Genomic DNA, 26,266 nt, shown 5'->3' with positions numbered 1-26,266 from the left:
GGCCGCGGTGCTAGCGCTGAGGGGCGAGAGGGCGGGAAAGGCGGGCCGCGGCGCGATGGGCTGCGGCGGGAGCCGCGCCGACGCCATCGAGCCGCGCTACTACGAGAGCTGGACGCGGGAGACCGAGTCCACCTGGCTGACCAACACCGACGCCGAGCCCCAGCCGCCGCCGCCGCCGCCGCTTCCCGCCGTCGGCCCGGAGAGCGGCAGCGCCGAGCCTGGCCTGAGGAATGCCGGTGAGTGGAGCCCGCGCTCTGGCGGGAAACGCGAGGCGGGCGGCCGGGCCCTTCCCGCCAACCCGCGCCCGCTGCGACTGGCCGGGGCGCCCTGTGAGGGGGAAACGGGCCGGCGCCCCGTCCCCTTTCGCCTCAGCCGAGCCGCGAAGCCAGAGCTCGGCGAGGAAGCCGTGTCGCTAGCCAACAGGTCACGACCGCGCCAGCCCTGCCGGAAATATTTCAAGCGAATAGCGTCACGAACTAAGTTTTGTAGTCCACACGCTCTCCGGGTCGACATTGCTTTAATGCGTTCCTATTATCTCCTTGAGCGCCTCCAGCAGCACCAGACAGGCCGCTTAACAAGATCAGCCTCGGATGGCCTCCTCTCTGTCCCATCAGCCAGGACAGCTAGACTGGTGGGGACGAGGGAGAGGGCCTTCTCTGTGGTGGCCCCCGCTCTGTGGAACTCCCTCCCTAGGGAACTCCGCCATGCCCCCTCTTTAATGAGCTTCCGTCGTGCATTAAAAACGTGGCTGTTCAGGCAGGCATTTGGGGTGGGTTAGGGTATTTAAAAAAAAAATTATGGTAGAATTTTATTGTTTTAAATTGTTTTATGGTGTGTTGTACATCGCCCAGAGTGGCTGGGTGACCAGCCAGATGGGCGATTAATAAATTTAATAAATAAAATAAATAAAAATAAATTGAGAGTAGGGCCTTCTTCTGCCGCCGCCGGTGTGGCGGCTTAGGCAGCCAGACCTCGGATTCCCTCTCAGGGCCATTCTTGTTTTCTGGGATTTGTGATATCCATCAGCACATGACTTATTTTAGAGGCAGGAGGGTTAAACGGTCTCCCCCACCCCCAACTTAAAATGTGTGCATAGTGAAATATTACATGTCTTGTGGGCAGCGTATACATCTAACTTACATGGCACCACTCTTGTGGCACTTGGGGGCCTCAGGCCTTGTCAGTAACTGTTCAAAAAGCAAGGATGTACGTTACTGGGGTGAAACTATAGAAGAGCAGGGAGTGGGAAGAAAAAGAAAGGCTCATCAATATTCTACGAGCCAGGTTGGTGCTGAAAATAAAACTGGCATTGGAATAGGAAAAAGATGGATTGTGAGTTCAGTTTCGTATGCACTGCATTCCGTTTTGCTGGTTTGTGTGACATAGTAAGTGGCAAAGGATTTAAAATGTCACACTTGAGAGAAGGTTACAGAAGAAGCAGGGCTTCATGTATTTGGATAACCAACCTGCCCGAGCTAGTCTGTGCTATGATTCTGCAAATTCAGGACTGTGCTTTCATCAAGCTAGCGACTCATAGGGGTTGCTCATAGAGCAAGGAACCGACATTAGCATATATCTCAAGTATAAACACTTGAACAACTCAGTTGTATGGTCTCTACCCAGTTAAGATGGATGCAACTGTGCTTTTGCTTGCACAGGCACGGTCTAGCCCTGTACTTGGCCAGCAGCACCACCCCACCTCAGCAGCAAACATTAAATACTGGAATTGGAAAACACTACAGCTGCAGAATGCAGAGCAACTATACAGCTTCTGCACCAATTATGACATACCACCGTTAACTTCCTTAGCAGCAGCAGCATAGTAAAGATTCAGTGGCGATGCCTCAACATCTCTGCAGGATTGGTAGAACTCACCCTGTCCCCATCTTCTCTAAATTATGGCCAGTTAGAGCCTCATGGATTTGGAATGGAAGAATCCCCTGTGTTTTCAGCCCTGCAGCTACAGGCCAGTGGTTTGAGGTATCAGGGTTCAAATGTTGTTACTTGTAGATAGCATAACTTTTTTGTTTCAGCTAACACCACCAGGCATAATTTTTAATCTAATTAAAAGCAGGCACATATGATTATCCAAATAACTGAAATTTTATAATAGAAACATTTGGGAATTGAAGGAGAAAAGGACATCTAAGAGACACTAATAGAGTAAGGTCAAAGCAAACAAACCTGGCCTTCATGATCTAGTAGTTGGTGAAATTGTATTAGACCCTAATAGAGCTCCGAGTAGTTTTATTAGGGCATGCTGGTGATCTGACCATATGGTGAAACCACTTACCATGCAAATTCAACCAGGGGGATTAAGCCCTCAAAAGAGTTTTGTGAATTGGCTCTTTGAAATAATTGTGCTTAGGATCACAGTCCGGTGTTTTTTGCGTGGTGGGGTGGGGTGGGATTATTCCAAAATGCTAATAAACATCTCTATAAACTGAGAAAATATCCTTTGTTGTCACCAACTAGGACCAAATTATACATTACATGGGAGATCTGTGATTGGAACTCCCTATGGATTTGGGTTTTTTTACAGAAATAAAGGTGTAGGGGGTGGCCAATTCACTCGCAGCAACAGTGTGGGGAGGGAATATTTAACGGGGTAGGTAACTTGGCGCATTCCATATGTTTTGGACTACAAATCCCATCAGCCCCAGCCAGTATGGCCAGTAGTCAGTGATTATGGGAGTTATAGTCCAAAACAAATGGAAGGCACCAGGTTGCCTATGCCTTAACCCAGGAGTAGGCAACCTTTATGGGTACATTTGGCAATATGAAAAACTGTCCTAGGCACCACCACAAAATGGCTGGCATGGGAGCATGGCAAAGGACAAGAAACCTGCCCAAAAGTCTGAGTACAAGCAGAGGTGAGGACTGAGCCCTAACGCACTAAACAACTCCTTTGAACCCACAGTTTTCAGTATCAACAGAAACCTATTTCACAGCAATCCCAGCTGCCAGTAAGAAAATGTTTTTTGTTTTTAAGTGCGAGGGTAGGGAACCTTGGTGGGTGTCAAGAAAAGTGTCTGAGTTGCCTACCCCTGCCTTAACCCTCATGCCATCTCCCAAAGCTGTTTAATCTTGTTTAACATCTCCTGAGCTGCTGCTGCTGCAAATGGGCAGCCACCCTCCTCCCACACCTACATTTCAGTAATGCATAACATGTTTGGCCCTTAACCTGCACTCAGAATGAACCCATAATTTTTATTTTCTCAATATTGCCGTTTTGCTTTGATATCTAAGTTGTGTACCACCTGTGGATTTTTTAAATCTAATTCTAAGTAGATAGGATTGCTCTGTTAGTAAACAGTGGTCAGGATTCAGCAAAAGTTAACTATTTGTAACTGCTAAAGTCTTTGGTGGAATACAGTTAAACCATATATTTAAAATCAAAGTAACATACAAATGCTGGACTTCTATGAGATCTTGCCTAATATTAATTTCCTTTGTTCATTCCTCATCTTTCTTCTTCTCCCCCATGCGGTTTTTTTCTTCCTCATATCTTCTTTGTTCCTATTTTTAACATTGACTCCCTTTTTATTTGAATTTTCAAATTGCCACAAAAGGTCAAGATTTTAGCCATGCCTTTTGATACAGTAAACGGAGAAGAACAATTATAGCTACAAAAAGGAGTTTGAAATACAGAAACTGTAAGAAAACTGATCTTCTCAGCAGGAAAATAGAAGTAAATATACTCAATAACAAATCCCACATTTAAATCCACAGTGGAGGTTTTCACTGTATGAAACAATGTAATTTGGTGAAGGAAAAATTCCAAAATGAGGTATAATAATATATCAGTCATCTGGGGTGTGTGGTATGGAAAGGCAAAGACTTTAAGGGTGCAATCCTATGGGGATAGTCGGCCGCCTCCAAACTCGGAGGCAGCTGATTATCCAATGCAGGGTGGGCGGAACGCAGAGGGGATCTTCTCTGCTCTCTGGCTGCCTTGCATTTGCAGCTAGATGGCCGATTTCAGCTGTCTAGCCAGGGGGCCTTGGAGCAGGGGGAGGAGGGAGGCCACATGGTGCATAGGAAGCATCATAACAGTGCTTCTGCGGTCCCTTTCCCTCCCTGCCCCAAGGAACGCCCCCTTTTCGGCTGCTCCGCACTGCTTTTCCAAGTGCAGAGCTGGGGCGATCCATGCCCCCTACAAGTCAGTGGGGGAAGGCACAGGGAGTCGGATATCTGGGATCTGAGCTCGGAACACTGGCTCTGAGCTTGGTTCCAGAAACCAAAAAATCCTATGACTGTCTAGACTCTGTTTAGCAGCCATAGGATTGCACCCTAAATGACCAAGATGGAATAAAATCAGTTCAAAGAATAAAAGATCAACAAGGGTGCTATGCAAGGGTGCCTTGTGAGTGGTCTTCAAAAAGGGGAGAAAAAAGCAATTTAGCAGTAGCTCAATTCATATTTCCTAAAAGCTTCCATTGAAAGAGAGCATGTAGCATAAAATCCTCCTTTCACAAGCTTTTAAAACTGGCAAAAACTGGTATAGTTATTTCAAAAGCAACCTTGTTAGTCCAGTTGCTTCATTAGCTTCATTTGGGGTAGTAAGCAGAAAGATTGGAAGTTTTGTTGTCAGTTGGATAGTTTTTCACAGGGTAAGGATTCTTAATCTCTGGTGTTCAAAGCCTTTCTAGACTGTTACTTAGTTAATACCATATGACAATGTATGAGATTAATATACTTTTCCTGAAAGAACTCTTTCATTTTAGGAATATCATATTTTTCTCAGTGCTCAAACCACATTTTTTAATGAATATGCTTTTTTCTCTCTCTTGCTATTCGAATACTGTTTCTAGTGCTGCATGGAATGTGATTCAATAAGTGTTATAGACACGTATGTATGGAGTGCTATACACTGTACATAACTGGTGACATAAGTCCCTGTTGCGCATGCTACATTTTGTGATATTTTTCTTTTTTCATCTTCTGCTCTTAAGAAAAAAAATGTCTCTGTTGGCTGTGCACTTCCTTGCACTGCTACCGCAGCACTGGAATGCTCATCCAGCAGCTAGCTTAGAGAAAAGAGTAAGAAAGGCTGAAGTGCTATCCCCATCACCTACACCGCCTCATTATTTTAGGACAGGGGCAAGCAGACTTCAGCCTTGTAAGATCTATTTTGTTTTTCGCTAGAATGCTCTACCAACCAGAGCCAGGCATCAAATGGTGGCCCAGGAAGTGGAATAAATTATCTACTGCATCCCACACACTGGGATATAAGCAAATCTCCATGTCATTTACAGGAGATCAGGGATTCTAACATAGCACTCCTTAACTGTCCAGCAGAACTGAACAAAGACCTGGTCAAGAACAATGAATTAGTACTCCTGTTTTATACATGGGGAACATTCAGGTGGAGAGATAAGCAATTAGTAAGGAAATAAATAGTACAAAGCCAGCTTTGGCAGATACGTTTTTATTGCAGTTTTATTTGCTTGTTAAAGTACTGGGAGCTGGAACTCCTTGAAGATCTACTGGAAATCACCCAGAGATCTACCAGCAGATCCTGATCTACCTTCTGCCCACCCCTATTTTAGAAACCTTTACTGGATTTTTAAAAGGGCTATTGCTGACTGAAGCACTCATCCATCTTCATTTACATGCTTGAGGAATTGAACCACCATAATCATCATCTCACTTAGCTACTGTTTAGCCAGAATCCTATAACTGGGTGTTAACTTCTTATTAATATGTGTTTAAAACTGAATGCCAATAACTATCTCAATAGTCACAAGTGGACATGTCTTCCTTATGCACCTTAATAGGGCACATGTGGACTCATCATGCATTTTTAAAAACTCACAGGGTTGGATCCAGACTACACTGGATCAACTGTGCTGGCAAAAGTGGACTTCTCCACTCCCTCCTTCCCATAGCAGCCCCTCCAGCCCCCTGAAAAATGCTACACTGAGTCAGGAGACCCTGCTGAATGGGATGAGCTGTGCTTTGGGGAGGAGGGGATCCCCAAAAATGAGGTGGAGGGACCTTCCATGAGTGGAGCCATTCCTCTCATAGAAGATCCCTTCCTCTTGCGAAAGACAGATCCTGGATCCAACCCAGCATGCTTTGCACGCCCATTTCCACATACATACATGAGGAGCCACTGCAGACAATAGCTTTGTATGTAATATATCCTCCTAGCATTTTACCCCACATCCAGCATCAGTTCCAGTGCTAAGGGAGGATTCTGAAGATTCTCCTTCCTTGCCCCTGGATTAGGAGTAGTCATATATGAGCTCTGTCTCTGGTTGGGGGCTGGGGGGGGGGAGAAGTGTCTCTATGTGGCATTCAATTAGGCTTGGTGTTGTTGCACCTCTGTTGCTGCTGATATACAGGTCTCAGTGGCTCAGCCTGGTATTAGCCACAGAGGCCAGTGTTGCTGAACACTTGCCTAGAGCTGACAGTCTCCCACCATCGCTAGGTCATATGATTTGTTCTTATGTTTTTTTATGTTGATTTGACATGTGTTTGAAGAATGCTACATTTACTTCGCCCAGCCCTCTAGATCACATGTGGAAGAAGACCTATCTAGATGCGAACATCATGTGTTCTTATTTTCACTTTTAGCAGAAATGGGACTGCTAGAATTATCTCCCCCCACACCCCACCCCATTCCTGGCATTTCTATTTGCTTAGTAATTTAGCACATACAAGAAGGGTAAAATTGAAATCTACCTTTAAGGCAGTCCTTCCATATTCTGTTTTATGGAGGATTAGGGTATATATCTTTGCTGGGTTCCCCCCTCCCCCCCACTGCCTCTTTGCATTGACATTTGTTGACAAATCTGATATCACCTGACAGGATTTTTATTTGCTGATTTTTAAATGGGTATGTGTGAAATATTTAAGACACTATCTGTAAATCTTAATTGGATTTTAGTCTCGATGCAATATGTACAAACAAAAAGATGGAAATATTAGAGGCAATATCCGGTCTCATGTGAGTTAACCATCATTGGTTATGACTTGCAGTATCACTTTTAAATCCAAGCAGTGTTCTTTACCATTCCCTGGCTGACAGTCTGGACTGAGGCAGGGCTCAGCTTTGGGCAGAAAAACAGTTTTCTTATTTCAGAGGGAGCAGCATAAAGTGGTTGGCTGAATATATTGAGCAATCAGTATCATCTACTGTCTGCTTCTGCAGCTGCTCTCTGTCACCTGGCACAAAGTAATAATGCCTCTGATGTCTCCAAAAGCATATATGTAACCAAGAAACAAAACAAACAATTTTTGAAAGCCCCACTCTGCATGGTATATTACCTTTAATGACTGCTTTGTTTGGTTCTGTATATCAGATTTGAATCAATAGCTATCTTTAATTTAGCCTGATAAAACATTGTGAGAAGTGCACAAATTGGTAGATGGATACTTGTTCACTGTAATGGCTGACCCCAAGATTCATATTGGTGGTAGCATCAGTAATCATAATGTTTGGTATTGGGCCAGTAAAACATGACATGTACAAAATGATTCTTAGGTTACAGTGTAGATGGTCGTATGGGGAGTTTGGTTAATTGGTCCATGCTACTTCAGCGACACTGCTACAGGAGAAGCATAACCTGCTTATACTGTTGGTATTTCTAATACATTTTGAGCAACATTCCTTTGGCATAATGGGCTATAATTTCAACAGTATACCACTGCATTTTGCTTCCACTGATCACACATTTTTAAAAAAATTATTTTATTTCCAAAATGTGGATCTGCAAGGGTCTGTGGATTAGGGTACTAATCCCATACTGACATAAGAACAAAGCAACAATTATTTCTGAATTCCCCTTTCCCAAATTACATTGGGGTGATGGAAGATTAAGAGTGTTTTGCTGTATATGGCTTTAGGAGGAATCAGAGATATCCTGCTTGATTCCTTTTCTAATGCCAGCAGGCTATAGGCATGTGAGGATCTCTGCATATTTATCTGCAGAACAAATTATTGATGCTGGATTTGGGTAGTGGGCCTGAATTCAAAAGGTTGCCCTCCATATTCACTAGCAACTTCAGAATGAAAGATCCATGTGCATATGCCCCTCACTCACTTCAAACATTAATGCAGAGTAACTTCACATTCCCCTCTTTCTGCCTGGTTAGGGTTAGAATGGTGGGCAACTATAAACATTTACAACTTAGAGGCTGCAGGGCTCTAGATAAAATCCTAGTCTGCTGCTGAATAAGGATAAAAGCTTTAAATCCAGAGCTGAAATGTTATGGGGAATGTCCTGGAGTACACAGAGTCTTGTGGAACAGCTCATTGTAGGGAACATTATTCTGATTTAATCTGAATATGGGAAACGTTAGGATATGTGAAATAAAGTTAACTTACAAATGTAAGTTGGAAAGGCTGTGGTGGGAAAGGAGCTCACCAACAGATTTTTTTTTTCCCTACCTATGCAATTTGGGCTTGCTGCAGCAGTGGCCCCAACCTACTTTTCATGCTGTGTCATATTGCCAGAGATGAAAATAACCAGAAGTAGAAATAACAAAATGAGGGAAGAAAACCCAGAGTTGGTGGAGATCCTTTTGGAGGGCAACAGACATCAGCAGGCAGCTGAGGTAAGATAAAAAAAAACACATTGCAGCTTCAGCATTCAAGTAGAGACCCCTCTTTAAATGATACAGTGGGATTTCTCCAAACTCGGAACCTTTATAACGTCATAGAAGCGACCTTGGAGATCACCTATGTCCTTTCCCCACACTCCTGTTTTCTGCAGTTAAGAACATAAGAAGAGCCATGCTGGATTAGACCAAAGGCTTACCTTTGTTCAGCATTCTTTTCCCACAGTGGCCAACCAGATGCCTCTGGGAAGCTTACAAGCAGGTCATGAGTGCAATAGCACCCTTCCACTAATGTTCCCCGGCAACTGGTAATACTAGAGGGAACATATAGCCATCATGACTAGTAGCCATTATCCTCCATGATTTTTTCTAATCCCCTTTAAAAGCTGTCCAATTTAGTGGCCATCGTTACATCTTGTAGTAACAAAGTTTTACTGGATGCTGTGTGAAGAAGTACTTTCTTTTATCTGTCCTGAAATTCCCACCATTCAACTTAATTGGATGAACCCAGGTTCTAGTATTATGAGATTGGTAGTTATGCAGGGCTGGCCCAAGGCATTTTGCTTTTTGAGGCAGAGAACAAGGTGGCGCCCCCTCCCATTCCATGTCAAAATGCTGACTGGGATGGCATTTGAATGTTTCTTCAACATTGGTAATGGGACAGCATCCTCAACTATTCCTGAAGGCAGCAGGCTAGCTAGCATAGGGGGCAAAGGCTAGGCTGCATTGACCCAGCCCTCTCCTCCAACACCTTAATTTTTGTGAACCGTCCCGAGTACTTTAGCTCTTGGACAGTATAGAAATGTAATAAATAAATAAACACCTTGCTGCCACCTCCCAGAATCTGCTGCTTGAGTGCTTCACTCTGCCTAATGGTAGCCAGTCTTGTGGTTATGACATCAGTACTCCACTTCATACCATGCATAATTTTGTAGACCTCTATCATATTCCCCCTTATTTGCTTTTTTTCTAAGCTAAAGAAGCCCAAACTCCTTTCCTCATAGGGGACTTGCTCCAGCCCTTTGATCATTTTGGTTGCCCTTTTCTGCACCCTTTTCAGCTCTACAATATCAGTTTTGTGGTATGGTGACCAGACCTGTATAAAGTATTCCAAGTATGGTCACACCATAGATTTCTATAAAGGTATTATGATATTGGCAGTTTTATTTTCTATTCCTTTCCTAATGATCCCCAGCATGCAATTTGCCTTTTTCACAGCAGCAACAAACTGGGTTCATGTCTTCATTGAGCTATCCCCCACAACCCCAAGATCCCATTCCTGGTCAGTCACCACCAGCTCAGACACCATCAACATATATGTGAAGGGATTTTTGCCCCAATGTGCATCGCTTTACCCTTGCTTATATTGAACCCCATTTGATATTTTAATGCCTATTCCCGCAGTTTGTAGATACCCTTTTCGAGCTCATCTCTGCGCCATTTTGTTTTAACCACCGTAAATAATTTGGTGTCATCAGCGAACTTGGCCAGCTCATTGCCCACTCCTAAGTCCAGGTCATTTATAAAGAAATTAAAAAACAAGTGGTCCCAATACACATCCCTGTGGAACCCCACTGTTTACATCCCTCCATTGTGATAATTTACCATGTATTCATACTCTGCTTTCTGTTCTTTAACCAGTTACTGATCCATAAAAGGACCTCTCCTCTTATTCCATGACTGCTAAGTTTGCTTAGGAGTCTTAGGTGAGAGACATTGTCAAAAGCCTTTTGGACATCCAAGTAAAGAAGTTCTTCCAGATCAAGCGATCCACATGCTTGCTAATTCCCTCAAAGGACTCTAAATGGTTAGTGAGGCAGGACTTACCTTTGTAGACGCCATGTCGATGCTTCTTCAGAAGGACTCGCCCTATTTTACATTTGATAATTTTATCTTTAATAATGCTTTCAACCAGTCTGCCCACAACAGATATTAAGTTTACTGGGCTATTATTTCCTGAAGCCCCCTGGATCCTTAAAAAAAAAAAAATTAGCACTGCATTGGCCACTTTGCAGTCCTCTGGTACAGAGGGTGATATTAGGGACATGTTACATACTTTTGTGAGTTCACATTTCATTTCTTTAAGAACTCTTGGATGGATACCATGCGGACCCAGCAATTTGTTTGTTTTCAGTTTGTCATTAAGTTCTTGAATTTATTTATTTATTTATTTATTAAATTTATTAATCGCCCATCTGGCTGGTCACCCAGCCACTCTGGGTGATTTACAGACTATATAATAAAACAGTTTAAAACAATAAAATTCTACAATAAAAACATTTTCTACAATACTGTAACCCACCCCAAATGCCTGCCTGAACAGCCATGTTTTTAATATACGGCGGAAGCTCATTAAAGAGGGGGCATGGCGGAGTTCCCTAGGGAGGGAGTTCCACAGAGTGGGGACCACCACAGAAAAGACCCTCTCCCTCATCCCCACCAGTCTAGCTGTCCTGGCTGATGGGACAGAGAGAAGGCCATCCGAGGCTGATCTTGTTAAGCAGCCTGTCTGGTGTTGCTGGAGGCGCTCCTTAAGATAGGCTGGGCTGGAACCATATAGGGTTTTAAAGGTCAAAACCACCTCCTTGAATTTGGCCCGGAAAACAACTGGTAACCAATGCAACTCCTTCAGCACTGGAGTGATGTGATCTCGCCAGCAGCTGCCTTTAATCAGGCAAGCCGCCGCGTTCTGTACCAGCTGCAGCTTAGAGCACATTACAGTAGTCTAAACGAGAGGAGACCAGGCATGTACTACTGATGGGAGCAGATGGTCAGGAAGGAAGGGGCGCAGCTGCCGTATCAGATGGAGTTGATACAGCGCTGTCCAGCTCACAGCTGACGCCTGAGCCTCCATGGACAGCTGGGAGTCCAAAATGACCCCCAGGCTGCGGACCTGGTCTTTCAAGGGTAGCCATACCCCATTCAACACCAGGTCAACATCCCCCAACTTCCTCTTGTCTCCCACCAAAAGTACCTCGATCTTGTCAGGGTTCAGCTTCAGCTTATTCCTCCCCATCCAGCCACTCACCGTCTCCAGACCTTTGGACAGGGATTCTACGGCCAACCTTGGTGAAGATTTGAACAAGAGGTAGAGCTGCGTGTCATCCACATATTGATGACACCGCACCCCAAACCTCCTGATGATAGCCCCCAGCGGCTTCACATAGATGTTAAATAGCATCGGGGAGAGGATGGAACCCTGTGGCACCCCACAAGTGAGTGGCCTGAACAAGGCCTGAGGGCCAAATTGGCTCCTGACAAGCACATCAGAGGGTGGGGAGGTGCATACCAACAGTGGGGGTTGGGCACAGTCTGCAGTGGGCAGGCCAAAGCTGCCATGCCCACATTCCCCCATGCCTCTCCACACCCCTCTGCTCGCTCACACATACAGAAGAATCCTTAAGGCACCCACTGAGTTGTGTGCCTGCTTCACTCTCCCCTCACCTCAGGGGAGGTAACGGAGAAATGAAGTTGATTGAGTCATTCAAACTATCAGCAGTAGGTGCTCTCCTGCCTTTTCTTCCTTCTCTGAGTTGGAAGGGTTTAAGGATGGGGGGCAGGGATATATGGTCATGGCCTATTTCTAGGGATGTACAGAATTTGTAAGGGCTGCGGTGGCTTAGTGGTTAAGACGCTGAACTGCCAACCGGAATGTCGGCAGGACAGCAGTTTGAGACCCGAGTGCCGCGTGACGGAGTGAGCTCCCGTCTTCAGTCCCAGCTCCTGCCAACCTAGCAGTTCGAAAGCAAGAAATTGCAAGTAGATAAATAGGCACCGCTTCGGCGGGAAAGGTAACAGCATTCCGTGCACCTCGATGTTCAGTCATGCCGGCCACATGACCACGGAAGCGTCTTCGGACAGCGCTGGCTCTTCGGCTTAGAAATGGAGATGAGCACCACACCCTAGAGTCGGACACAACTGGTTGGGGACACCTTTACCTTTACCCTTACAGATTTTGTAAAATATGTTCCATCTGCGTTTCACAGATTATCAGGTGCCTTTCATTCTGTCATCCGCTCATCGATGGAATTGGATTTTTTTTCCAATTTCTCAAATTTGCCCAAATTCACACTTGCAAAAATGTGCAATTCCCCCCCAAATGCGCATTTTCATGGTTTAGCCTATCAGAGAAATGTTTATTTTCAGCTTGTGTTTTTCTGTCGTATGTATTTTTCTACAAGTAAATTTGTGTAAAATTCTGGATAGTAAGAACAACCAGTCCACAAGTCTGTGGAATCCATGCAACTCAGTGTATTGGCCCCAGGAGCATAACCAAGTAAGTCACCTGTAGTGTTAGAGGGGCCTAGAGATCCCCTAGAGATCTAGCTTGCTTAAGTTCATTATTAGTGCAATTCCCTTGCTAGTAAGCCTCTGAGCATGTCAAAGGGCCAATAGCACGGCCTAGCACATTCCATACTAATGAGTAGAGTATCTAATTAAGATGTGCCTGGGAAGTGAAGTTTGTTTACCTTAAAGCTACAGGTGGCTGTGCTGAGAACCAAGTGCTGTTAGTCTATGCTGGGAATGAACGCTAGGGGGCACTTGCTTCTGTTATGCTGCCTTACTGCTAATATGTATTGTATAAAACCCATTGTACCCCATGGCTCTGGGTTCAGAGAAGCTGTCTGATCCAACCATTGGGTACGCCTGTGTGCTGTAAGTTACTCAATAAAGTACTCCTTTATCAGTAAACCTGGATCTGATTTATGACTATCTTGGCACCTCTAAATTAAGAGGTCGAAGCCCACAGCTGGGGCAATACACTTGGGAAAAGCCAGTCTGCTGTGGAATCTGGAGTCGAATTAATAGAAATCCGAACTCATTTGATTGCATTGTGGATTTCTCTGACATCCCTACCTATTTCTACTAGATCCTCATTTGGAAGGACCTTCCTGTCCTGCGCTCTCTCCCAGAGTGTGCTCAAGTTCATATTCATTGCATCGGTGATGCTATCTAGCCATCTCATCCTCTGCCGTCCCCTTCTCCTTTTGCCTTCAGTCTTTCCCAGCATCAGGGCCTTTTCCAGGGAGTTTTCTCTTCGCATTAGGTGGCCAAAATATTTGAGCTTCAGCTTCAGTATCTTTCTTTCCAATGAGCACTCAGGGTTGATTTCCTTTAGGACTGACTGATCTGACCTCCTTGCAGTCCAGGGAACTCGTAAGAGTCTTCTCCAGCACCACAGTTCGAAAGCATCAATTCTTCGGCGCTCAGCCTTCCTTACAGTCCAGCTCTCACAGCCATACATTACTACTGGGAAAACCATAGCTTTGATTAGACAGACCTTTGTCGGCAAGGTGATGTCTCTGCTTCTTACTATGCTGTCTAGGTGTGCCATAGCTTTCCTCCCAAGGAGCAAGTGTCTTTTAATTTCATGGCTACAGTCACCGTCTGCGGTGATATTGGAGCCCAAGAAAGTAAAATCTGTCACTGCTTCCATTTCTTCCCCTTCCATATGCCAGGAAGTGATGGGGCCAGATGCCATGATCTTAGTTTTTTTAATGTTGAGCTTCAAACCAGCTTTTGCACTCTCCTCTTTCACCCTCAACGAGAGGCTCTTTAGATCCTCTTCGCTTTCTGCCATTAGGGTGGTATCGTCTGCATATCGCAGGTTGTTGATAATTCTCCCGGCAATATTAATTCTGACCTGTGATTCATCCAACCCGGCGTTTCTCATGATGTACTCTGCATATAAGTTAAATAAGCAGGGCGACAATATGCAGCCTTGTCGTACTCCTTTCCCAATTTTGAACAACTCGGTTGTTCCATGTCTGGTTCTTACTGTGTTGCTTCTTGACCCTCGTACAGGTTTCTCAGGAGACAGGTAAGGTGGTCTGGTACTCCCATCACCTGAAGAATTTGCCACAGTTTGTTGTGATCCACACAATCAAAGGCTTTAGCGTAGTCAATGAAGCAGAAATAAACGTTTTTCTGGAATTCTCTTGCTTTCTCCATGATCCAGCGAACGTTGGCGATTTGATCTCTAGTTCCTCTGCCTCTTCGAAACCCAGCTTGTACTTCCGGTAGTTCTCGGTTCGCATACTGCTGAAGCCTAGCCTGTAGGATTTTGAGCATAACCTTGCTGGCATGTGAAATGAGCGCAATTGTGCGGTAGTTTGAACACTCTTTGGCATTGCCCTTCTTTGGAATTGGAATGTAAACTGACCTTTCCCAGTCTTGTGGCCACTGTTGAGTGTTCCAGATTTGTTGGCATATTGAATGCAGCACTTTAACAGTATCATCTTTTAGGATTTTAAATAGCTCAGCTGGAATACTGTCATCTCCACTAGCTTTGTTGTTACTAATGCTTCCTAAGGCCCACTTGACTTCACTCTCTACGATGTCCGGCTCAAGTTCAGTGACTGCACGATCATGGCTATCAGGGACATTAAGATATTTCCTGTGTAGTTCTTCTGTGTATTCTTGCCACCTCTTCTTAATCTCATCTGCTTCTGTTAGGTCCCTGCCTTCTTTGTCCTTTATCATGCCCGTCTTTGCACAAAACGTTCCCTTGAGATCTCCAATTTTCTCGAAGAGATCTCTAGTCTTTCCCATTCTGTTGTTTTCCTCGATTTCTTTGCATTGTTCATTTAAGAAGGCCTTCTTGTCTCTCCTTGCTATTCTCTGGAACTCTGCATTCAGTTGGATATATCTTCCCCTTTCTCCCTTGCTTTTCGCTTCCCTTCTTTCTTCAGCTACTTGTAAAGCCTCATCAAACAGCCACTTGGCTTTCTTGCATTTCTTATTCGTTGGGATGGATTTCGTTGCTGCCTCCTGAACAATGTTACGGACCTCCGTCCATAGTTCCTCAGGCACTCTGTCTATCAGGTCTAATCCCTTAAATCTATTTGTCACCTCCACTGCATATTCATAAGGGATATGATTGAGGTCATACCTGAATGGTTTAGTGGTTTTCCCTACCACTAAATTAAATTAAAGTTCTTCAATTTAAGCCGAAATTTTGCAACAAGAAGCTCATGATCTGAGCCACAGTCAGCTCCAGGTCTTGTTTTTACTGACTGTATAGAGCTTCTCCATCTTTGGCTGCAAAGGACATAATCAATCTGATTTCGATATTGACCATCTGGTGATGTCCATGTGTAGAGTCGTCTCTCGTGCTGTTGGAAAAGAGTGTTTGCTATGATCAGCGTATTCTCTTGGCAAAACTCTATTAGCTTTTGTCCTGCTTCATTTTGTACACCAAGGCCATGACTGCCTGTTATCCCGGTGATTTCTTGATTTCCCACTTTAGCATTCCAATCCCCTATGATGAAGAGGACATCTTTTTTTGGTGTTAGTTCTAGAAGGTGTTGTAGGTCTTCGTAGAACTGATCAACCTCAGCTTCTTCGGCATCAGTGGTTGGGGCATAGACTTGAATTACTGTGATGTTGAATGGTTTGCCTTGGATTCGTACTGAGATCATTCTATCGTTTTTAAGATTGTACCCCAGTACTGCTTTTCCCACCCTTTTGTTGACTATGAGTGCTACTCCATTTCTTCTAAGGGATTCTTGCCCACAGTAGTAGATATGATGGTCACCTGAATTAAATTCGCCCATGCTTGTCCATTTTAGTTCGCTGATTCCCAAGATGTTGATGTTCAATCTTGCCATCTCATGTTTGACCACCTCCAGCTTACCTTGATTCATTGATCTGACATTCCAGGTTCATAGAATCATAGAATCATAGAATAGTAGGGTTGGAAGGGGCCTACAAGGCCATCGAGTCCAACCCCCTGCTCAATATTTAGGTTCCTAAACAATATTGTTCTTTACAGCATCGGATTTTCTTTTCACCACCAGACACATCCACAGCTGAGTGTCCTTTCAGCTTTGGCCCAGCCGCTTCACTCTTTCTGGCGCTACTTGGAAATACCCTCTGCTGTTCCCCAGTAGTATATTGGACACCTTCTGACCTGAGGGGCTCATCTTCCGGCGTCATCTCTTTTAGCCTTGTGCTACGTTCCATGGGGTTTTCTTGGCAAGAATACTGGAGTGGGTTGCCATTTCCTTCTCCAGTGGACCACATTTTGTCAGAACTCTCTGCCATGACCTGTCCATCTTGGGTGGCCCTGCATGGCATAGCTTATGGCTTCACTGAGTTACGCAAGCCCCTTCGCCACAACAAGGCAGTGATCCATGAAGGGGCCTTTCACCTAGACTTTCACCTAGGAATCTGTTTAAAACCTGCTCTGCCATCTTTCTGTTGAGTTCTTGCTCAAAGAGCAAAGGCATTCAAGGTGGTCTTTATTTTCTAATATACTTTTCAGATAGGGTGAAAAGAGGTGTCTTCAGTGGATGCTGGTAATTTGCCATGAGGCCTCCTGTTGGACTCAGATTAGAACCATCATATCAAGTGCTATAAACAGTTCTGGCTACATAGAATCATAGAATAGCAGACTTGGAAGGGGCCTACAAGGCTATCGAGTCCAACCCCCTGCTCAATGCAGGAATCTAAGTCAAAGCATCCCTGACAGATGGCTGTCCAGCTTCGTCTTGACTGCCTCCAGTGGGGGAGAGCCCACTACCTCCCTAGGTCATTGGTTCCATTGTTGTATTGCTCTAACAGTCAGGACGTTTTTCCTGATGTTCAGCCGGAATCTGGCTTCCTGTCACTTGAGCCCATTATTCCGTGTCCTGCACTCTGGGATGATCGAGAAGAGATCCTGGCCTTCCTCTCTGTGACAACCTTTCAAGTACTTGAAGAGCGCTACCATATCTCCCCTCATTGTTAAACATGCTGTTCAAGGGCCCACGTTTTTCATTCGTTCACCAAACTTTACTGTGTTCAATTTGATTTGCAAAGCTTCATTTCTGAATGAAGACATAGTTTACATTCTTTATTCCTACTGGCTGGATGTCTTCTTACTAAGAACTTGGGAGCTAATGGTACCTGCCTGGTTGCTTGCTAGCAGAAGAAAGTTTTATGCATGAAACATATGGAAACATAAAAGCTGTTTGAGATAATATAGAATATGGTATAACATGGCCTGGATGCTGCTGTACATCTCTAATTTAGCTGCCTATCACACATGAATAATAGTGGCCAAGGCTGTGTTTCCTCGAAAACGGAAGGGTGAAGCAAAAAGCGGAATACTGGATTTTTCGTGGAATCGGCATGGCTCCGTGCAGGGATCCACAAAGCAGTGCACCGCAGCGTTATAAGTCGCTGACAGAAATTTACTTCTGGGTGGGGTGGGGGGATTGGAAGTGAAAATCAGACTGGCAGGGGCTGCTCAACCAATAAGAGAGGCTCCCCGCTCCAGCTCTACTCCCCTTTCTCCTGCCCCCTGAAGCTCTGGATAGGCAATGATGCAAACGATCGAAGCTGGTATTAATTACTCCTGTAAAGCTAAACAGCAGAGAAATGCAGCTTTGGAAATAGCACTTCACAGCTATTAGGGGAGTTACTATGCCTTTCACCTGATGAATACATGATGTATCTTGGGTCTGCTTAGTGTTTTTGGCTTAATGGCAATCTCAGTAAATTTGAGAACAAGCCTCATTGACCACAACAGGAGTTACATCTAGTAGACTTCTCCGACCTGTGCCTGATTCCACCTATTTTTTTCCTTTCCCTCTAAAAACCAGGCTTCCGCATTAGCAGGCATCCCTGAATAAATATGCTATCCCGTGATAGCGCAAATGCGTGACAGTGCAATTTTGGGAACAAGCTTCATTGACCGCAGTGGGACTTAGCACATTAGTTCAGGGGTTCTTGCTATCGTGTGATAGCGCAAATGCGTGAGTGTTATTTCAAGATAGAGTTATACAATGAAAGTGAGATACTGACATAAGGGGTATGCATATTCCTGGAGAAATGCTCAAAAGTGTTATAATGAGATAGCGGGGGGGAGGGGAAGAAGTGTGCAGGAGACTGGGGCTTTTTTTTGCTATCATATGATAGTGATGCTTTCTAACTGCGTAACTGAGAATTCTGTGGTAACTACCTCTGGAGCTTCGATCTGGCCGGGAACTTATAGATGTACACCCCACGGTGCTTTTAGTAGTGTAAGCCTTACCCGCTGATGGAGTAACAACTTTAAATGTACAGTTCCCAGTCCACAGGAGGCTGCTGGTGAATGTGGAACGCTTACTTCAGGTTCGCAATGTCACACTAAAGCACTGCTTCAATGTAATCGTTTACTTATTAAAAAAAAAAAAAGAACTCTAGTTGCCAGCCAGGAAATGGCATCAGGGAGCACAGGTGGGGAAAACATTGGGGAAACACCCCTTGACTGGGGTCACAGTGAAAGGCACACCTCTGGGCAGGGCTAACATACTGTAGTAAATGCGGAGGGTTGGTGTATACCACAACAGAAGCACAGACAAGCTGAATTAAGAAAAAGAATCGGACTACAAGCAGTCTTGGGAAATCCGTTTTTTCCATGATAAGCTCCATTGTGGCTGCTGGATGGCCATGACGTGATGTATCCCTAACGACCTCCACATGCAGCCAGTTCAGAGTAAATCGTCCATAGAAACAGGCCCCTGATCTTTTTTTAATCAAGGAGAGGTCTGATGTATCAGTTGCAGTTGCTAAAAAGCATTCTTCAACCACCTAACCATTCAGAACTTCTTTCTATTGGAGCAAGAAACTCTGGATTCAAAAGAGTGATTTTGTATCTCTTTTGTGGGGCTCAGACCTCATATCTGCTTTATACTCAGGCTCTTGGTTAATAGTCTTTTAGCTTCACAAGTCTGTCTCTCTGTGAAATGTGTGTTTGTGACTAGTCGCACTCACCGCAGCAGCTGGTTTATGAATGAACATCCCCTCCAGGGCAGCCATTACGTGATGGTGCCTATGATACTTTCTCAAAATTCAGAATGTGCCCACTGGCCCAAAAATGCTGGGGACCCATGCCCTATGGTAATGTTTGCATGTACAACAGTTAAACCCATTCTGTGAAACTGAGTAGTTTTGCTGAACTGAAAAACGTGAACAGTTGAACTTTGAACTGCAAGATATGTAAAAGCGTAAATGTTTTGGTTTCCAGCATGCATTTTTTGTGTTTTTAGGGATTTTGGAGGATAGTAAATCAACTCAGACATGTATCGTAAAGTCCTCAGCTTCAAGTGGAATAGCTAGTGCTGAAACAAGAACTCACTGTGGTACGCAATGTGCAAAACTGGCAGTTCTTACCACTGGGACTTCAACACAGAAGCAACAGAATGGCTTTAGAACCGCAGAGGTAGGTGATCTGTGTTACTCTGACTGCACACTAGGTATCCCACTGAAGATAGGCTCAATCCAGTTTAGCTTCTTGAAAATAAAGAGAAAATATTTCCAGTCCAGCCACAGTGCTATTGGGTTAATAAGCTATACCTTATTGAACACAAAACTGGCATTTCCTTTTTACAGTCACCATGAATACATTTCTCATATAGGAAGACTCATGACAAAATGAGAATTGTTTGGAATAATGGCATGTGTTGAATATAATTGTTTTAACTTTTGTTGCACTCATGGCCTGCTTGTGGGTTTCCCACAGGCAGCTGGTTGGCCACTGTGTGAACAGAATGCTTGACTAAATGGACCCTTGGTCTTCTTATGTTCGTAATTAATGACATAAAAACAGATCTACTGTGTATATTATTACTGCTTTACTGGAGTGACTAGTCTTTAGTAGGCCAGTCATAGACTAGTTTGGGCAGCATTCTCATTGTGTAGATGCTATGTACAGTGGGAGAGGGAGATTGTGTCTTCCTCTACCCCTTTCTATGAGATGTTTCTGTCTCACCTTTAAGCCTGCCAAGCATCTACACATGGCTGTAACATAGGGTCTACATCAGGGGTTGGGAGGTTTCAAATGTTGGACTGCAACTCCCATCATCCCTCACCATGGGCTATGCTGGCCAGGACTGATGGGAGTTGTAGTCCAACAACATCTGAAGGGCCTCAAGTTGGCCATCCCTTGGTCTACATTCATAAAATCCAACTAGAGCATCTGTAGAGGAAAACTCATGACTAATCCAATTAAGTACAAACTGAAGTTCATGTTAAGACCTACTCTGTGGTGGCAAAGCGGATATGTGCTCCAGCACTGAAGAGAGGGTGTGTACATCCAATAAGATACAACAGTGTGTCACTGAGCTATCAAAGAGCAATAGCAATAATAGTAAACCTCCTGACTTTGGCTTGAGACTTATATCAGATGTGCTATTGAGGTGAAGCTGACAAGTGTTTCAGCCTTTACCTTGAGGCTGGGTTTCATCTTCCACTAGTGTTGCTCAACATGGGCAGCTTCCAATCACTTAAAAAGATCAGATTCAGTGTGGTACAGGAATGAGGGAGAGGATTGTGCAAAAAGAAAGCTAAGTAAGGGTGCCTTCATTTGAGACATGGAAAAAACTAGAGAAGGGAATGTGAGCAATTTGTTTCTGCTTCTCACACATCCAGATCATTTGCAAAGGGAGGAAATAGGTGTCCTTTTTGTGAGTAGAATGTATCCCTTTCTGTGAGGGACATTTTTCCTATTAATAAGAACATAAGCCCTGCTGGATCAGACCAAGGGTCCATCCAGTGCAGCATTTTGTTCACACAGTAGCCAACCAGCTACTGTGGTTGTGGAAACCCACAGGCAGGACATGAGTGAAACAGCAGCCCCACCCATGTTCCCCAGCAACCGGTGAACATAGGCTTACTGCCTCTGATATTAGAGGTAACATAGAGGCAACAGGACTAGTAGCCATTGATAGCCTTCTCCTCCAGGAATTTGACTAACCCTCTTTTAAGGTCATCCAAATTAGTGGCCATCACTACATCTTCTTGTAGCGAATTCCATAGTTTGACTGTGTGCTGTGTGAAGAAGTACTTAATTGTATCTGTCCTGAATCTCCCACCAGTCACCTTCATGGGATGATCCCGGGTTCTCATTTTATGAGAGAATATTATGCACCTGACCTGGAAGTGTGAGAGGAGGGAGTGCAAGTCACTAAGATGGTAGTATGCTGTAACAAAGGAGGATATACTATGACTCATAAACCACATGGGGCTCTTAGGCAGTGGGACCTGAGATTACTACAAGTTGATTCTGATTAACAGAGAAATTCTCATTCACAGAAGCACTCACACCTCTGAGAGATCATGCATTTTATCGTCCTCTCTTTTGGCCATGATAGGTGACTGGCTGGTTTTCTCAAATAGTGCAGAATCCACCTTTGCTGTTAAGGAGGAAAGAATCAAACCATGCAGATTTTCTTCCTTTCCACTGGCCCAAATATCCTTCATGATCAAGTTTTCTCAGGCTCAGAGAAATATAGTTTTTTCTCTCTCCTTACTAGGGAGGTTGCAGTAGTCAAGATCACTTAACACTGATTAATTGCCCTTAACACACTTGACCCACCTTTTTATATTGTCAGAGTACTAACCCCATTGCTACTGGGTGCGATTCTGAATGTCACTTTGTTCTGAACCGTTATTCTGGATTGACTAAAATCTGGATTATACAATATGTTTGTCCTGTGAAAGGTAGAGGAGTCCAGGTCGGGACGATGTCATGCAGGCAGGAAGTGAGGTTGATTCTTACACACACACACACACACACACACACACAACATTTCTTCCCTGAAAATTGCCCCCCCTTACTATTTGCCCCTGAAGTTGCCATTGCAGCACCTTGTATAAATTCCTATCATGTACCCAAAGACATATTTTTTCTAAATTGAAAAGCCCCCAATGTATTAGCATTTCCTAGCTGGAAGGTCCTCCAACTCCTTGATCATTTTGATTGCCCTTTTTCTGCAATTTTTCCAGCTCCACAATATCCTTTTTGAGATGGAGTGACCAGAGCTGTACAGAGAATTCCAAAAGTAGTGATACCATAGATTTATATCAAGGCATTATGGTGCTGCCTGTTTTATGTTTGATGCCTTTCCTAATAATCCCCAGCATGAAGATCACTACAAGAGATATTGGTTTGTTAAGACTTTGGGGCACAGGGATAAAGTATTTGTTAAGTTTGTTTGCTCTTATATTATAAAATTATTTTATTAGTATTTGGTTTTCTTACTGTTATTCTTTCTTGTTTCCTTGTTTGTTTAGGAGATTTACTTGTATAAAACATATTCTAAGCATTAAACTAATTTATTTTAAACTCTTTTTAAACAGGCTAAATGGGACAACAAGAAAAAAGTCACAAAAGATATCACTATTAATGCCACCAAAACAATCAGGCAAATTAATAGCAACAGAAGAATGACAAAGAACTGTGTCAATTAAAAGAAAAAAAAGGAGAGAGTGAATGAACTCTGCAATATTTTGCTGCACTTTAACTGATTACTTAATGTGAAGATCTCAAGGTGTTTTAGTTTTATGCTGAATGTGGTGGCCAGCTACTGCTGCGTGCCTTTGGAAAAAACTATTGACTGTCTTAACTCTTCACTTCTGCCACCACTGGATGCTTGGACACTTCTTGTTCTGTATTGCCTTTGGGAGAGGCTGGGCCAGCAATTAGCACATACTGGTTTGCTTTTTTACATTGTCACTTAAGTAATTTCATATAAATAAAAATGTAAATCAAAATATTTCATAAACACTCAAAACAACCCCTTAGAAATTGCATCTATGACAGCTCCTTTTAGGTACACCAAGGCTGAGAGATCATCCAGTCATTCTGTAGCTGCCATTTTAATTCAATTTGCATATCAAATATTTAACATCCCAGTCTTAAATATTTTCACAGCTATTACTGTGTACAGAGTGGCACGTTCTGTTATTTACCACAGCAGCATGATCGGTGAGTAATGTAATAGCAGTCTGATTTGTTATACCATATGATAGTCCCACAATTATTATACATAACTTGCTACTGCATAACGTCTTGGATGTCCAAGGTTTGTATCAGCATAGATAATTCTGTGGTAGCTGAAAGGCACCTAAGGTTATTGTAGTCATGTTTGCCCACTTCTGTACCCTATGGGAGCTTTGCACTGCACTGTTACCGCTGGCAATGATGCCTGCTCTTTCTTTAGTGGGATCAGTCCACTCAGCTGATATAATATTGGCTTATAGGAGACGCACAACTCAACCAGTCATTAGGATATACACAACTTATTTGTTCATATAAGAGGTTACATTGGTGCGTCTTCTCACCAGTATCTTTTGATAATACAAACTCTAATTGAAAGTGAAAATTGAGCGGTACCCATTTATTTAATCTTGATGAAAAGCATGCTGCTATATACAGAACTGTGTCTAATGCATAATGTGCTTTCACTTGGAAGGACTTATGGGAACTAATGTGTAAGGAGATCATTACAGAGGGTGCTATGGATAATTTCAATCGGAACAAGTGAATTTTAGGGCCAAGAAACACATATTAGGCCTGGAGGAGGAGTGGGGCTAATCCTTTCCACCGTGCTGCTTTTCCAGTTTAAATCATGCCCCTTCCTACTTGCAACAGTAAAAAAATACAGGTACCTGTATTTTTATTATTTCTACTGTGGAGCTAATATTATTTCTACTGTGGAGCTAATAGCAGGGAACAGGAGTTAGGGTTGGAAAACAGCATAGGCAAAAGGGTGAAATAGTCCCTCCCTTAAAACTAGAATGTCACACAGTTGCTTAAAAAGAAGACAATAAATCAATCTCATACCTCTTTTATCACTTTTGTGAGTCTTTGTAAGGTGAAGATCTTTGTATACATTTGCTATTGAAGTCTCTAAACTTTAAAACAGCAGAGCTGTTTTAAAGAGAACTAAATTATGCAATTAGTAATATGAAGAGTACAACCTCTTTTTTTAAAAGGGTTTTTGGTCTGTAAATTAATAAAATTTTAATTGTAGGAAAATTTAAATGAACATGTTAGTAGTGTTCAGTGTCAAAAGTGAATAACTTTTTTAAATCAATTTTTTATTGTGAATTTTAACCAAACAAAAAACATTAAAAACATTAAAAACCCATACAAATAAAAATATAACAACATATTCTAATATCCTCAGTTTCAAATATTACAATATTATAAGAAGAAAAAAAGAAGAAAAACTAGGTTACACATAAACTTCAATGAAAGCAGACCAGAGATCCAAATATAAGTCAATTTGCAAGTTATGCCTGTATACCACTCTTTCAAATGTTGCTAGTGTTGTTAAGTCTTCAGTCCACTGCGCATTGAATATAGGCGGAAGGGGACGGCAGAGGATGAGATGGCTAGATAGCATCACGGATGCAATGAATATGAACTTGAGCGCGCTCCGGGAGAGAGCGCAGGACAGGAAGGCCTGGCGTGCTATGGTCCATGGGGTCACGAAGAGTCGGACACGACTGAACGACTGAACAACAACAACAATCATAATATCAGTCTTTCAGCAACCACAAGGGCACGAAAGATCCATTTACGCTGACCATGTGTCACATTCCAAAAAACAGGTAAGTAATTTAAGAGAATGTTTACATCAGTAAATATAAAAGAGCTTTCCAATACAAAATTTATCCATATAATAATTCCCTACCAAAAGGAGGCAACTATTGAGCATTTCCAAAACATATGAATAAGGGAAGCATTGGCTACATTACACCTCTAACAATTGGCTAAATTTGACAAACCTTTATTAAAGAGCTGTTGGGGTGTCCAATAGAGCCGAAGCAAAAGTTTTTGCTAACTAAGACGTAACTGAAGATCCATAGAGATATCCGATACAGATGCCAAAATGGGGGTCCATTGATTGAACCATATAGGACATTCCAATTCCCTATTCCATTCCTGCTGCAAACCACATGTATCATATTTGTTCATTGATAGTAAGTATTTAGAACCATGAATCGTAGGTTGATATATCTGGTCAGTTTCAATAAGTGTGTCCAGTAACGAAGGAGACTCCGAAGCAGTAAAAGCAGCAGGACCAAATCTAGATACTAACAAATGTTTCAATTGCAAGTACTGCCATTCCGCTGTAGAAGACAACCCAAATCTATCTTGCAAAGATTTAAATAGCAAAAACTCATCATCAACACCCACTAATTGATCCAGGGTAAAGATCCTTTTATCTGTCCAGGTCCACAACATTTTCTTTCCATTTCTTAAATCTGGATTTCCCCATGAAGTCAATTTGGCATGGGAAAATGGATCAAAGTGCAATTGGTGTGACATTATATGCCACACATCTCTGACTGCCATAATTGTGGGAGGAGCTCTGTCTGCCTTAATGTACTGAGAACCTAATGCCATCCATTTAAAGAGAGGCTCCAGACAAGAAGATTCCAACACTGACGAAGGTGGAAAATAAAATCTGAGTGGAAAAGACCAAAATTTGGTACATGTCAGCAAATAAGCCTGATGGTGTGTAGCTAGATATGGAAAACCGAACCCACCTTCATTAACTGGAAGCTGCATCCTTTTCAAAAATATTCTTGGTGGAAAGGAACCCCAAAAGAATTTACAAAACAAAGCATTACATTTTTTAAAATATTTGCCAGGTATAAATATAGGGATCCCATGTATAACATAAATAATCCGAGGTATAGTATTCATCTTAAGTGTATTAACCTTACCCCATGAACTCAACTTTACAGATATTTATAGATATCTATCTATATTTCACAAAATAGCATTAATCAACTTATTTAAATTTAAACTAATCATTTGAGATATATCTCTAGGGATAATTATTCTCAAGTAAGTAATAGACTCTGGGCACCATCGAAATTGCCAATTGGCTAATTGTTGTTCAGTTGTTCAGTCGTGTCCGGCTCCTCGTGACCC

General features: G+C 43.1%; 1 protein-coding gene across 1 annotated transcript; it reads left to right on the top strand.

The window, feature by feature from the left end:
• BAALC (BAALC binder of MAP3K1 and KLF4) lies at positions 1 to 24,527 on the top strand. Its single transcript, XM_084847997.1, has 3 exons — positions 1 to 236; positions 19,584 to 19,756; positions 22,675 to 24,527. The coding sequence occupies exons 1-3, from the start codon at positions 56 to 58 to the stop codon at positions 22,783 to 22,785; spliced, it is 465 nt and encodes a 154-aa protein (XP_084704123.1). The 5' UTR covers positions 1 to 55; the 3' UTR covers positions 22,786 to 24,527.
• Positions 24,528 to 26,266: the final 1,739 nt, after the last annotated feature.

Source organism: Heloderma suspectum, chromosome 4 (assembly GCF_057233095.1).
Source record: "Heloderma suspectum isolate Gila_16-S chromosome 4, 16-S_ref, whole genome shotgun sequence".
Lineage (NCBI taxonomy): Eukaryota > Metazoa > Chordata > Lepidosauria > Squamata > Helodermatidae > Heloderma > Heloderma suspectum.
The sequence above is the reverse complement of the archived record's forward strand: the minus strand, read 5'-3'. Positions and strand labels throughout refer to the sequence as shown.